Source organism: Drosophila navojoa, chromosome 2 (assembly GCF_054131105.1).
Source record: "Drosophila navojoa isolate 15081-1374.11 chromosome 2, UAZ_NAV_1.0, whole genome shotgun sequence".
In the NCBI taxonomy this organism is placed as follows: domain Eukaryota; kingdom Metazoa; phylum Arthropoda; class Insecta; order Diptera; family Drosophilidae; genus Drosophila; species Drosophila navojoa.
The window spans coordinates 550,651-566,777 of NC_142890.1; the positions used below are offsets into that span (position 1 = coordinate 550,651).

At 40.4% G+C, this 16,127-nt stretch overlaps 1 protein-coding gene across 1 annotated transcript; it reads right to left on the minus strand.

The window, feature by feature from the left end:
- Window positions 1-84: 84 nt before the first annotated feature.
- On the minus strand, window positions 85-14,283 carry VAChT (Vesicular acetylcholine transporter). The gene is made up of 2 exons (XM_089256189.1): window positions 14,075-14,283; window positions 85-6,410 (listed from the first exon to the last, which is right to left on the minus strand). The coding sequence occupies exon 2, from the start codon at window positions 5,882-5,884 to the stop codon at window positions 4,166-4,168; it is 1,719 nt and encodes a 572-aa protein (XP_089112315.1). The 5' UTR covers window positions 5,885-6,410; window positions 14,075-14,283; the 3' UTR covers window positions 85-4,165.
- Between the last annotated feature and the right edge of the window lie 1,844 nt (window positions 14,284-16,127).

Genomic DNA, 16,127 nt, shown 5'->3' on the forward strand with positions numbered 1-16,127 from the left:
TGATAGAGCAGGGAAAGCGGGTTGGGTTGGTAGGTAAATAGATGATAGATATAGGCATGAAGTGTTACCCGTCAATTGTATGTATATTTCATATAATATTACTTCAAGCATAGAGTATTTCGCTTCCAGGGAGCATAGTTAAGAGTTGGAAACTAAAGACTTCTTTGGATAGACTTTGAAATTTTGAACAGCAAAACGTTTGCAGAACTGTTTTGAGTATAGAATAGAGTTTGAGTTTGAGTTAAAAGTTCTCTTTAGCATTTTCCATAATCGTTTGAGGCTCTATTACAAATATATATATATATTTATATTTATATAATAATACAAATACTAGTTTAACACAAACGTCTATAACATTAGCAGAAACAAATTGTGGAGTTTTGATAATTTAATCTAATCTTAATATATGTATTTGAAACACTTTGATCAAAACTTACCATACGCAACTAATTTCTCTCTTCTTCTTGCTATACAAAAACTGAATTGTGGCGGAATTTCTTGAGGGCTTTTCCGATAGTACAAATAAATTTGCCTATAGCTCATTAAATCAGTTTTTTTTTCATATTTGTTTATCTTTTTCGAAAAGGAAATGTAAACATTTTAAAATTATTTTTTGGTTTTTGCTTTTGTTAAATTTTTAAATATGTTATAATATGTCAAAATTATATTATTCATATATTTGTAATTATAATTATAATATATTATTGAACATTCAACACTTTAAATACATAGTTTATGACATTAGGTTCAATTTCGAAATTAATATTATTTTTTGTTTGTTTATATTTTCTTTTGTTTATAACTTTTCTTTTTCTGTAGCACATGGTACATTCAATATATTTATATTTGTTTAATACATATTTATATATTTATATATACGTGTGTGTGTGTATATTAGCAACATTGTTTAATTCTTTAATTTTTTACAATACGTACAGATATAGTCATAATTTGTTAAAAATTGTTCAATTTCTTATAAAATTTCGTTAGATATTACACTTAGCCGGCCCTATAGCATGCTCAATGACGTACTCCTACCATGGGAATGCCCTATAAGTATTATAGAGCATTCGTTAGTGCTGTGCAGCGTTCGTATTGGCTACTCCAATCCAATTACTAAACTTCCGTTTCAATACTCGTTCACGATGCGCACAAAGGGAGTATATTGGCTTTTGCTCGAGTTTAGACACCCTAAATCCGATGTCGATATAGATAATAATTGAAAATCCTTTTTTGTGTCGTGAGCGAGTATTATGCAGTCGATAGCATCCGATTGCCGTATTTGAACTTCCTTTAAATGTAAATTTATATAATATATATATATTTTTATTTATTTTTTTTTTATGTATATATCTTTTTTTTTTTCTTTTATATAATTACATATTTGTTTTGGTAATATTTTATTTACTTTTATTTTGTTTTTTTTTTTTGGAAGATACTTCAAACATTTTGTCAAATGGTCTCTGCTTTATGTAAAAAAAAACATAGATTAAATTCTGTAAATTTTCCTTTTTTTCCCAATTTGAATTAGAATTTGATTTTGAATTTGGATTTGTTTTCGGAACAGAAGACCATTTACCATGAACAGAATGTTTGTACAGCTTCATATATGTATCTAGTTTCTCTTTCTGTTTCATAGTTTATATAATTGTCTTTTAACTATTTGGTATATTGCTTTCCGAAATGTTATTTAAATTTGTATACTGACATATGAATATATATGTATGTTAGTGTTGAGTATGTAGCGATTCATTCGTAACGGATCGTGGCATTATCTTTAAGACTCTGCTTGTGATGTTTACGTGGTTGAAATGAACCTCTGATGCGTCTATGCTATGTTAACATGGATCGTAATCATATATAAACTATATATATATTTTCTTTATTCCATTCTATATAGTATATATAGTTAGCTTTTTTAAGATTTTGCTCGTACGGTGTGTACTTTGTTTTAATTGATACATTTGATGGGAGATTTTTTCATGAGTTTTCATTCATTCATATTTACTAATAAAAGCTTGCTTAAAATGTATTATAAATATATTCATATATATGTATATAAATATATAGTTATGTATGCTAAATGATAATGTACAGGTTACACAACGGAGTGCCACACAAAAGAGAAAACAATACATATCGGGTATTGAATATATGTATATATATATTTATGATCTATTCAAAACGTTTGCTTAACTAATTGCTTTGAAAATCAGTGCATTTGCTAGACATATAGTTGGATAGATATGTATGTATATATGGTATTTTTTTGCAATATATGGGTTATATAAACTAGGCTGGTATTCTGCTTCTTAAAATTCTTCAAAATAAGCTCTAACTGTATATGGTATATATGTATATATACTCGCAGATTAGATAACTTTGCTATTAATTTGAAAAAATGGCCGTGTCACTGATATGTTTACGGATATAGAATGTTCAAGAGTTTCGACTGGCGTAATTATTATGTAATACACATTAGAAATCTATATATATCTATGGCATAAATATATATATATATGTATGTATATATATTTATGTTTATATGTGTGTGCTAACACAGGCCAAGCAAATTTGATGACATTTTGTAATCAATCCAACACACTAAACTATTAAATGAGTTCATTTTTGATATTCCCAATGTTGATCTAGAAACAGAATGGCTTTACTAAGATTTCTTTGAGATATAGCTAGGCAATCAGTTTGAATTGAATCAAATTAGTTTGAAAAGATTATAGCATTGATAGTTCTGAATATAGACAATATATCTAAGCGTTTGTAAAGTAAAACTAAATCTCAAATAGTTTTCTACATTTATCTGTAGTATAAGTATCTGACTCAGTTTAGTTCGTCTGCCTGATTACGCAATCCAATTGACCTATATAACAGACTATAACAGATTGAGATAATTAACTGTGTACAGCAATTGTAATACACAAATGTTCAGTTGACTTAGATCCTAGACAGAATAGGTGTATAATATATGTATATCTAGAGAGCAGCTATAAAAAGCTGTCTGCAAAATACGAGTGCACTCAAAATGATATATATGTATATATATATTTAAAATACAGTTAGCTAAGTTGAGATAATGTATCTGTCGATACACACACAAGGTACACACATTTATGCTATGCTATTATCGAGCTGCTAGGCCTAGGCTATACCCTGTATACGCATAGATATAGAGGGGGCTTAGCCAACGGTCGCATAGAGTCGACAAAGCAAATAATAATTGATTGGTAGGTATATATGAAACATCTAATATTTTCAAATTCTCGTTACGAACTAAACGTATATGTATATGTATGTATGTATATATAGACGATATTTGATGTATACTCGTACTCATACATGCACTATATATGTACACATATCGTACTAATAGCAATAGTTAATATCACTTTTGGTAATTTAAACAGGCGAGCCATCGAGACTCTGATATGTATCGTTACCTTGGTTGTGTCTTATGTTAGAAATATCTGTAAATACTTGAAATCAAAACTCGTTTCAAAAACTCCAAATGATATGGCACAGCCGATCGGGCGGCAACACGATGCCCAACAGACGCGTCGCAATGGCACACGAAGGGTGTATATAGTATTCGGTTTGTGCAAATTGTGATATGTCTGCGATATGAATGCCATTGCCTGCTCTTGGGCACGACGGCGCCTGGGGCACCTGGCCAGCCTGCTCAGCTGCGCCGCTTACGTGCTAGGGCTTGTATAAATATGTATATGACTAGGCATCTATATATATATGCGATATCTGTTGCAGATCGGAACTAGGAACAGGCGCTGCTGCTCCTCGAGTTTGATCCAATTATGACTATGCTTTGGTTGCTCTAGCTTCAGCGTATAGAGTGCCAATATATATATATCTGTATATATATATATATGTATGTATATCCTATGTGTAGCTGCGTGCAATCAGTGTATAATACAAGACTGGTGCAGGGGGGGCTTTAGCAGCTGAACTTGAACTATTTGCATGCCATATGCAGTTTTATAGTGTACGTACCACTTACTAATTATATATATATATATATATATAAGTATGTATGTATATATGTAGGTAATATCCTAAACCGAATTCAAGGTGAGTTCAACAAAATAATCGATATATGTATATAGAAATGATAATATCTCTTCTTGAAGACAACAGTTTAAAATCCTTGTCTAAAGGGATTCGCTGGTCCAGCAGGACCTCTGCTTGGCTGCTGCTGCTGCTGCTGCTGTGCCTGCTGGAAAGGATTCGCCACGCGTGGCTGGGCATAGCTGCCGCCCTGCTCCTGGTAGCCCGGCTGGTAGCTCTGATCCTGCTGGTAGCCAGCCGCCTGCTGATAGTCGTACTGCTGGTGCTGCTGCTGCTCGTCCAGGTTGGTCTCCTGCTCCGACTGCTGGCCGTACTGCTGGCCGTACTCGAGGTGATTCTTGAGCTCGCCCTCGACGGGCTTCTGGTCGTGCATGACGTAGGTCTGGTACTCCTTGTTGGGCGGATCCTGCATCAATATGTTGGCCTCGTTCTCGAACGGCTTGAAGTCGTAGATGTTGCGCAGCTTGCGCAGCACGGGCACGTAGGCCAGGTTCGAGAAGGCGATGAGAAAGTTGAGCGCTGTGAATCCAATGGCCTCCACAACGCCGCCCGCAATGATCGGCCCCACGGCATAGGCGATCGAGTAGGAGATGTCCGCGATGGCGTAGATGCTGCCATAGACGGACACATAGCGCACGTCCACCAGGTAGCCCAGCGTGGGCAGCAGCGCCGTGTCGATCAACGCGATGCCGAAGCAGATCACGCAGATGGGCAGCATGAGCATCTTGTAGCCGCCGCAGAAGGGTATGATGAAGCAGGAGAAGCCCTCCAGGGCCAACCCGCCGGCTGCCATCAGCCACTGGTGCTGCGGATACTTGCGTGCCATCTTCACGGTTATGACCACGCCCAGCACGTGTGGAAAGAAGGCGGGCAGCCAGACCATGCCGATCTTCCAGTTGTCCGTGGTCATGTTGTCCTCCATCCACAGCGAGATGGTGGGCTCCAAGAAGGCGAGTGCCACATTCGACATGGTCAACGCTCCAGCGCAGACGGCGATATAGGGATCCATGAGTAGGCGCCAGATGGGTATTACCTGGTTCTGGACCTCTTTGCTCTGCTTGATCTGCTCCTTGACGGGCTTCATGACCAGCAACAGCATCAGGCCATCCAGCAGGCAGACCAGCGCCAATATGAGGAACGGCACCTCTTTGCCCGCGAATTGGTACAGAGCGCCGCCAAAAGGTGGCGCCACCAGGCAGCCGAAGCTAATAAATGCCAGCGCAATGCCCAGCGCCTGCGATCGCTCGTTCTCCTCCGTGAAGCGATCCGCAATCATGGCCAGACCCGAGGTGTCGGCGAACGCCGAGCCAGCGCCCTGGAGCGAGCGGGCGAAGAAGAGGACGCTGTAGCTGCTGCCGCAGGCGAAGACGGCCGTCGAGAAGAACATGATGGTCAGGCCGATCATCATGGGTATGTCGTAGCCGATTTTGTCGATTAAGCCGCCCGAGAACGGATTCACCATCAGCTGGACGATGGCCTTGGAGGCGAAGAGTATGCCCGTGGCCGAGTCTTGACCGTGATGATCGTGATGCGTCGGAATGACGCGCCCAGTGACATTATCCCGAAGCGGCGGCGGCGTTGGGCCCTCATCGAAGCTGCCGATCTCGCGCAGATAGTCGGGTATGATCGGCACGATGACCATGTACAGCATGTTGTCCAACAGCAAGGCAATGGAGACAATGACCAGGATGAGGCGACGCTGATTCACCGGCTCCTGTATCTTCTCCCACACAATCTCCTTCACCTCGCGCACCTCCAGGTTGATCAGCGGTATTTGGAACGAGGCCATTTTGCTTTGCCTCTCCTTTGATTAAGTACTAAGACTGAAGGCTTGAGCTCTTCCCCAATCTCTCTTTCTCTTTCACTCTGCTAGAGCACAGCTTCAGTGGCAGGCGTCCATTTTGCAAGCTGCTCTTTCGATTTATTTCTAGAATTGCTTGAGCTCTATCGCTCTCTCGCTCTCGCTCTTGCTCTTGCTTTCAGCTGGCTGCAGTTCAGTGGCAGTGCTCTCTATGCCTTTCTCGCTCGCTCCTCCTTTGTACTGTGTGTGGCCCTTATAGTTGATCTGCTCTTTTGCTTGCTGCTCTGATGCTTTTCGATTTCATGTCCGCTGCCGGAAATTGGGCTGCTGCATCCGTTTGTGGTTGCCTCTTGGTGGTTCGCTCGTTTGTGGTTAACTCCCGTTTGCTTTATTGCAGTTGCGGTTGCAGTTGCACTCACAGCTGTTTCTTACATGATTTACTGCTGCTGTGTTTGTTGTTGTTGTTGTTGTTGTTGTTGTTAGTGTGTGAGTTGTTGGCATGCCAGTGAACAACCTTTAACGACACAGAAACAAGATTTCGTTAGTTCTTTCGTTATGGCTCAGAGAGTAGTTAATTGTCTTTTGTCTCTTTCTTTATTTTTCTTTTTTTTTAAACATAATTGATTTGATTTGGGATTTTATTGAAATATCATAGAATTTGATCATTTGTTTTTATGATTGAAATGCTGTTTCTGTGTTGCAAAAGGTTGCCTGCTGGTGAACAACAAAAATGTGTATTTGTTAAGATTAGTTTACACATATTTACATAAATTAAGTAGAGCACTTGCTGCTTGCACACATTTCAATCATAAAACAAATACCGTACCATATTCTATAGAGTATTCCATATGCCATTCCAGTGGCATTCACAATAAATACATATGCAATTATTTCAATTGGGCCGCGAGGGTAGTTCCACAAGCATGCTCCCAGCCGCGTGGCCACACTTCAAATTCATCTAATTACATGTAATATTCGCTTTGTTCCACACAAAGAAGAAATAACAACCACAAGCTTTGACAAAGTGCTTGAACGACACGCAAGCCACAAGCAGTAGTGGCTCGAGTCCCATCCCACCGAAGCAATCAATCAGAGGAGTGCTTCTAGTACAAGAGGAGCCGGCAAGAGGAGCGAAGAGTTGATAAGAGAAGCAAGGGAGAGGAGTAGAGCAGAAACGACTCGAGCTGCTTTATGATTATTAAAGCCAGAGTCCAATCTGTAGACAGTTTGCGACTATCAAGACATTTCATACATACATATGTATGTTAATATATACTTTTATCATTATATAACAATTTTATAGTTGAAATTTCTAGTCTCAGCAGCTTTTAGTTTCTACATTTTATCTTCTTGCCATTTATAGATCCAATGGACAACTGTCTGCTCTCCCATGCCAGCTATCAATGCTGATCTAATTTCAACATTTATCTACCTTGTTGCCACCCCCGAAAAGACAAACACAACATAAAAACGTTACGTGTGCAGGGTATTAAAATATACCCAAACCCCAGCCATCCAGCCATCCAGCCGTCGAGCCGTCGAGCCATCCAGCCCCTGTCTGATGGGGTCTTTTGGTATATGCGAGACGTTAGAATAACATTTCGTTTTATCATTAAATTTTCATGACCACGTTTCGTGTGCTGTTTTATTTTTTGTTGTTGCTTGGCTAACCCCCCCACCTGCCTTGTCTTGCGTTTCTATTTTGGTGGGTGTGGCGGATCGAAGGCGGGGGCCGGTGGTGCTGAGTATAGCCAGCCCTTGGGCTTCTTGCACATGAGTCAATTATCGTGGATGTGTGTGTGTGTTTAAATGATGTGTGTGTGTGTGTGTGTGTGTGAGCTTTACTATTACTCGCTCACAGAGTAAAAGAGAGTGTATTGGTATTATAGTGCCTTAAGAAGAGAAAGTTAAAGTGGGCCCTTTGAATCGAGCTGAGTCTTTACTTAGGCATAAAGGAATAAGGATATAGCAGTAAAATATGCAACTGGCATGTATATACATATTTTGATTTTTCGTAGAAGTATATTGAATAGCCTTTGGCAGAGGCTACAATAGATTCACAAACTAAGCTAAGAGTTTCTGAGAATCCTTTTGCCTTCATTGCCAGTCAGTCAAACTGAAAGCGAGAGCTGCGCTAGTTTCACTGAAAACTCATTGTGAGCGGGTATAAAAGAGGCTGCATTTATCTAATCTAAAGCTGAACAGCATTATAGATGGGAAGGATGCTATCAGAATGGAAGTGCAATGGAAGTCGATTGAAATGATTGAACGAGTATTGGCATTTGAGTAAAGCCAACTCTGCATATTCTAAAGCTGGACAAAGGTGTTAAAGTATCAGCCAGTCGATGGTATCCGTCACAATGCTGCCTGAACGAGTATTAGGCAGTCGATAGCAGCCAGCTCACATGACATTCATACAACGGAAGACTTTAATTTTGGGTTTGTTTTGGTGTGCTGCAACAGGAACAGCAACAGCAACAGCAAGCGACTGAGACGTGGCTCAGGTGGGTCGGTGGGTTACTTGACCCTGGGGTTGGCTGCACGCGCTGCTTTTTATCAAAGCCAGGGGTTGGCACTCGCAGCTGCTCGCTGCTCGAGTCAAGTGCAGAAACGTGTGCCAGCGCCAACATGTTGGTTATAATAATGAACGAGACCAGGCCAAGCCCAGGGGCCTGGCACAACATCAGGATTATTAAAGTTCACACAGACAGACCGAGAGAGAGGGAGAAAGAGAGAGAAACTTTGAACATCAAACAGCGGCAATTTATGTTTACGCCTTTATAATTTTATTGATTTTTCCGCGCTGACTGGCAAAAAATAAAAATACATTGTGCTTGCAGCTGATGAATTTCCCAGCAAATAAACCAATTTTTGTTACATTTTCGTTTTCGTTCTCTGTTTTCATTTGTATTTCGGTTTCAGTTTGTCTTTCATAACGTCAACTGCTGCGACTCTCATTATACCTTCTGGGTTTCCTTTCATACTTGCCTCAATTAGCAAAGCCTCGAGTTCATATTTTATGTATGAATTGCGCATCTGTTGCGATTCTAAGGCATTCACAGGCAACCTGAAGCGACCTCTGCCCAGCCTGGCTGAGAGAAAAGTCTTACTGTTATCCTCTTCTCTAAGCAGACGCATTGTTTTGCTGTGTGTGGAAATTCAATCTATCCGCAGACAACTCGATAAAACCGGCAAAGTGCACTATAAATTGCAATTTTCGCCTGCAACTCGAGCTGCCTGGCATCAGAGGCAGCTGCAAAATAGATTACTTTTCACATAGTTTTTTTGCGCAGTGCACATAAGTAAGCAGTTGAGTTATGAGCTTTCCGTTTGCCTCAGTTGCTCGAAAAGTCTGCGAAGGGGAGCTCAGCTCGATGGGGAGTGCACGACTGTGAGATACCCAGAAATATACATATATAGAGCGATTCACCACATCCCCAGCAGAAGAAGAAGAAATAAGGATATAAGCTGCATAATATTTCAAGCTAATTTATACATTAAAATATATCAACAATTGATCCAACTACCTTCGCATATCATTATATGATGCCTTCTCCTGTCAGCTACAAAACAATTTTCATTTTCCACCCACTTGAAAATACAGTTCCATCAGGTTTCCATACACCCCCCGCCTCACTGGCTACAGGGTATCAAATAGAAAATTACATTTTTGTTCAGCTCTAGACGTTCTCCTCTGCCCTCTGACTGCTCGAAAGGTAGGTAAACAGAGCATAGAAATACAATTTCATTTTTCTTTCAAATTAAAATCACACATACATACACATATGTATATATAAGTACGTTTGCCAACACTGGCTGGGAGTGGGTGTAAGGCGTGAAAGGAAAAACCAATCATAATATTTATGATAAGCCGCGTTTCATTTGTCAGCCTACAAAAGGCAGCGCTAATCCTTACAAGTGTTCCATTGTGCACACAGAGAGAGAGAGAGAGAGAGATGGAAAGAAATAGATAGAGACACACACATACACATGTATTTAGAGACACCCTTCATCGAGCATTTGTGAAGTGTTGTAAGCTGCTTTACTCAAGTGGATCGGACGGGGCAGAGTTTCCTGTGCGCTCAGCCGTGCGCATATTTATGGCACTCACTGTTTCCAATCAAATTCGTTGCCTAATTTCGGCCGTCGCTTTCATTGATTAATGACATGTGAACCAGACGTGTGTTGATATGTGTGTGTGTGTCTGTGTGTGTGTTTGCTAATTTGTTCCCTGTCTTGCCATTAATTGAACTGTGGTCAGGTGTGTGTTAACCGCTACTTGATCGATTTGGCTTTACCTTAACCCTCTTTTCTCTCATTTCTCGGACTTGCCCTCTCGCAACGTCTTTATCCGTTTATTTGCTTTGTGTTCTGCTGTCAAGTTTAATTGTCTTGTCTTTGGCTTTGGCCCTATCGATTTCACTGCAATTGGGTTAGCTCAGTTAATTGGTTTGGCGAGCGCCGTAAGCCAAATATTTTAATTGCAAAACTTTTCAATAGAATCAAAAATGATCCAAAAACAGAAAAATGAAAATGGAAAGCAAGCGAAGCATGGGCCGCCCACTTGAGCTGTTATCATTGTTGTCTTTGCTCCAGCTTTGAATGGCTTTCACTCAATTCCCTGGAGGCTGCGCAGCCACTTAGCCGGGATCAGGCTGCAGCTCCGCAGATTAGGGTCGCACGAGCTCCATTTACAGCGCTCGTAAATATGCGAGGAGCGTGTCTATTACACCAAATGGCCAGCGAATACTCTTTGCCTCAAAGGTATTTACATTTTGTGACGCCAGAGAACAAAGCTCGAAGTATCACGCGCAGCTCTTGGCCCGCCTGTCACTTAATGAATTTATAGATACTTTTGCTATATTACACGCGCTTCAGCTGCTGCATATCCTATATACTTCCATTCCAATGTCTGCTAAGTGTATCCGAGCCTCATCTAGCTCTTCATTTTGCCTGGCTTCTGATGGCACAATGGGGCGTATACGTGCCTTGGCCTATAAATCAAAACATTAACTGGGCGTGGCCAGGCAGTGAGTGTGCGTGCTTCTGCAGCTCCTAAATGGCACCTCATTCGCCATGCCATGCCTTTACGGCAGCGCCTTCCCTACAGAGTAAGTCTCGGCCAGCTTCGCTTACAAATTGCCCGTCAAATAAATTACATTTCATGCGCGAGTCTATTGCTCTATAGGTATGTATGTATGTATACAGATTGACATGCATATATACTCTGTTAATTTTGTTGGCTGTCCAAGCCTGATTAATCGCTAGTTCTGTCCTTTCGCAGCTCGTGCGACAAGGCGCAAAATGTGAACATTTGCGGCGCTACAAATGCCTCCCAATCAACAACACCATCAGCGACCGGTTTACAAGTTTACGACTTTTGATGTTGCTGCAGCAGCATCCTGGCTGGGACTGAAGCTGGGGCTGGGGCTGGGGCTGTGACTGAAGGCTGCTGCCAGACCCAGAGTAACCTTTCGTCCTCGGGTGGCCCATCAAGTTGAGCGCTCAGCGAGTGCAAAGCGGGCATATCGAAAGGCGCTCAACTAAGTCATTATTGAACTGAAAAAGTTCCCTAAGCTAGTATAGAGCAAAGGTGTTAAAATATGTTTCTTATATGCAATTTTTCGATGACATTTTTATAGGGCTTGTCGATAGTTTCGATGAGGACCAAATTATAGTTAAACTAGCATTGAATTTCTTGCCAGAGAAGAGAGATGATAAGATTTGAGAACATAAATAATCTAAAATGGAGTAATCTTATAGAGTGAAGCCAGCTGAGATATAGATAATCTATAACTATAGGGATTAAAGATGTTTATGTGGAGAAATTTCATGATTAAAATAGCAAGCTGTGGCTCAGAGTTTTGGAAATCACAGTAAATGAGATCTATGTACGCAATTAGATTTATGGAGAGAACATTCCCAAATGCTTAAGATGGTACCAGAGGCTTATTTATCTGTTGATCTTTACTCAGGTCAAAGTAGTCAATCTATTAGCTGTGTATACCTCAACTGCTATATATTAGTCTGATTCTTTTTCTATTAACCATAATTTAGCAATGGATACAGACTCAAAGAGTTGGCAACAACTAAATGATTATAAGCCATTAGTTTCATTGCCATAAATATATTTAAATATATCTGGAATTTAATTTGTCGTTAAGTTTTCTTATCACTTCAATGTGTATTAAATAATTTTCGCAATTGAAGCTGAGCGAGTATCACGCAGTCGGCTGCCAGTAGTTGCATTTGCTGCTGCTTATGGCTCAATAGAACCAGGTTCAACCCTCGAGTTGCTGTTGCTGGTTTGCGGTCTCTCGATTGGGAAAGGGGCTGGCGAGCCCTCTTTATGTGTGTGTATATATGTGTGTGCGTGTGTGTGACGTTCGCTCGCTCCTTTTATCAGACAGCATCAAGACAAATGCGTTACTTGTTTCTCGTTTGGGCTTATTACGAGCTACCTTCCTTCCTGCCAGGCAGTCAGGCAGTGAGGCAGTCGGGGAGTCAGCCCAGCCTCGGCGTCAGCCACCCCATTGGAATGGCTTTTGTTTTGACATGAAGACCGCTATGAACACATCAGCGTTACAAACGCCTCGACAAGGGCAAACAAGGCAAACAATCTAATGACAAGGCGGCAGCCAGCGTTCGTTCTGTTCTGTTTGTCTTTGTGTGTTTCTGTGGCAAATTTATATTTATTGGCTTCATTATGCTACAGCAGCAGCAGCAGCCGCAGCAGCAAAGACTACCAGGTGTCTGTCTCCAAGAATGATTTTTGCCAACCCTCGGCAAATTTCTTGCTTTTAATGATTTAATGATGGAACTAAACACAAACTTCATTAGCTTTTGCCAAAAATTTGCCTTGAATGTTAGGCATTAGAGATATTTTCACAGTATTCAATTAAACATATAATTGATAATTGCATATTTAATGTAACACAATATAGAAGAAAGAGAGTACTCCACTAGCAGTTATCCGAGCTGAACTGAGGAACTGACAATCACATATGAATATTGATATAAGTAGGAGTTTTGTTAGTCCATTAAGCATTTTGCATGGGACAAGGGCTTAATTAAGGTGAGTCGTAAAAGAGAAGATGAAGAATCGAGGAAGTGTTTTAGTTATTCCCTAAAGTTGCTTTAAAACTTAAGTACTATTAATGTGTAGTATTGACTTGAATAATAGTTGGAAAGCTATGCTTATTCTATATATTGATAAAAGCTGTATCATTCCCTAAAAACTAAATTTCTACATAATTCAATAGATATGTTTTAAGCAAAACTATATGCATATATATGGTAAATGAATGACAAAATGTACATACAAAATATTTTAAATTCTTTTATGTATTTGAATTTTGTTGTATTAAATACAATCAAATAAAATACCTAAAAAAAAATATTTTTCCCACATTTTAATATATTAATAAATTAATATAAAATTTAGCTCAAATGAAATATGAATAAAAAATATGAAATTGAAAATTAGTTTAATATATTAAAATACTTATTTATTAAAATTTTTTAGATTATTAAAAAATGACAAAGAATATTGAATTTTAATTAAGTATATTGGCAACTCCTCAGTCTTAAGAACTAAATAAATAATAAAATAAAGGTAAGAAAAAATAAAATAAATTAATTGCCTAAAGCTAAAATTATTTATTTTGACAAACGAAATTTTTATACTGCATAGTTTTTTTTTAGATTTTTGTAAAATTTCAAAATCAAGCTTCTTTCTTCAGTTTAGTCTTGTCGCGCATTACATAAGAACTAGAAGCGATTTAACCTCTGCTCGCAGACACGTTGAAAATCTAACTGTAAATGTTTCAATTCCATTTCGTGCCAGTGACAAAAGCAGCAACGGAATGGGTCACGAAATTCACACACACACACACACACCTGGCTGGGCAGAAGCTATGCCTGTGTATGTGCGCGTGTATGTGTGAGACGGTGTATGTATGTGTATGTGTGTGTGTGTGTGTAGAGGCCGAAACACTTGGAGCTTTTTTAGCAGTGTTTGCATGCGAGAAGTTTGTTTAATTTTAATTAGATGCGAATATCCTAGGCAAGTTATGTAATCCACTCGCATGGAGGACAAACACTGCCAGAGCTGGACTAAGAGCTGATATATACATACAGATGTATAGATATATAGATAGGAAGGTGTATCCGACTAACCTGTATCGCTCGGTGTGATATTGCTCAGGCGATGGCTGAGAAAGCCGCGCAAGTTGGAGACGACACGCTGCGGCGAGTTGGGGCCGCTGCCAATGGAGAAGCTACGCAGTTTGGAGAACAGGGCGGCCGATTCAGCGCTGCTCCCGCTGGCTCCACCAGCGGCGCTGCTGCTGCTGTTGGCCTCGTTGGACGCCACGTTCGTTGCGTCCACAGAAACGGAGTTGGCAGGAAAGCAACTAACTCCCTCTCGCTCGCTCACTCGCTCTCTCTCTTTCTCTCTCTCTGTGTGTGGTCGAGTTATGTAAAAACCGTTGCACTGAACAAACTTAACGCGGAGTCGACCCGAACGCGCTGATACCCTTTCGTTTCACTCACGCTGCCCACGCCCACAATTCGCAATTTAATTAATTTTCGTTTATTTCGCCGTTGATTTATTTATAATATTTATATTTTCCTTTTATTTTATGTATTTTTTTTTATTTTATGGATTTTGCAAAGTGAGCAACGACAGCAGCAGTTGGCAGCGTGCGTTGTGTCGTCCGGGCAGGAGCAAAGGTAACTTCTGTCTGGCGCTGCTCGCACGTAGCTGCTGCTATACCGTTATTTTCATTTCTTCTGCTGCTGCTGCTGTCGCTGCTGCTGCTGTCGCTGCTATGGCTGTGGCTGTGTGTGTGTGCTTTTGTCGGTATTCAGGCTGGAATTCCAGCTCAGGTCTCTTTCGGAGCTTTCCACGGCGCAGGACATGACGCATGCGCCTGCCCACGGCTGCCTACCAATTGGCTCGCTGGCTGAACCTCTCCTGCCTCGCTCACCAACACCCCTCCCCACCTGCTCCCCTGCCACTACAGCTCAGCGGAGCGCCTTCACAGTTTTCCCATGCATATTACTTGCGGCTCGCTGGGCACATTTGAATAAAATTCTATTCGCGGCGCGTTCGTTCTTCGCTCTTTACCTTTGGCTTTGGCTTTGGCTCCCCCACGCAAAAGAAAATCAATTTCTACCTGTCTAGGCAGCGCGACTTTTTTCTTACTATTTTCTCACCTGCCTTTCCTCTTGCTGTTGTTCATTTTTGTTTATTTCTGTTTGCACTTCATGTAGCATACTTTTTGGGGCTTATGTAAGGCACGCACCAACTGTCCCCTCGCCCGCTCACTCTCCCTTTCCCTATCCGTTTACATAATCACTTTACTTGTAAGTAAACTCTTTTTCAGCACCTAGCCTTAGTTCCTATCAGTTGCATGTGCCGACTGCATTGCAGCTGCACTTGCACTGCTGATTAGCATCGTCAACCAATTGTCTGCAGTTGTTTCCCTCTCTCTCTCTCTTTTGCTGGCAATTTCTTTTGTCATTCATCATTTGTCAGTCGTTTTTTGTTACAATTTATCAAGATTTAACTTATGCCCGCTCAAAGCTGAAGCCATTGTCCTTTGATTTGCCACTGAGAGCAAAGCCTCTGACAAGGGCTTGTCCTTGAAAACTATAATGAGGATTTGTTAGCCCAAGTGGGCTGCCGCATTATGCATTTAAACTGTGTTAACTACTCTGAACTTTTTCATCAAAATAAAGAGAATTAAAGGACTTGGTCGCTGAGTAAAAGTTAACTGAGTCAAGTCCAGGCTAGGCGAATAAATAGGTAACACTGAACAAATTTCTTATACTGAGGAATACATTCTCAAATGAATACTTGAGATTGCTCAATTTGGAATGTGAATCAACGAAATTGTGTCAAATATTGTAAAAGGTTTCATAGTTAGCTTGGCTGCTTGATTCAGTCAATCAAAACACAACTTGCCTTTCGCATCAAGAAAACTTACTGCTATGCAAATTTGCGTGGCTCAACTGGCCTCTAGGGTATTACTGCTGCCTTTTATGCAGACCGACTCACAAATTCATAAAGGGAAGGACATTTGGCTTAGCATATTTTGACATTTTCAGTGCTATTTGACATTTCTAGTTCATCGAGACGTTTTTAACTTTTTCAAATTTTTAAACCCAAATTTAAGACCTGTGGTGTATATTGATATATTATGCTATATGGAATTCTAGAAGATTA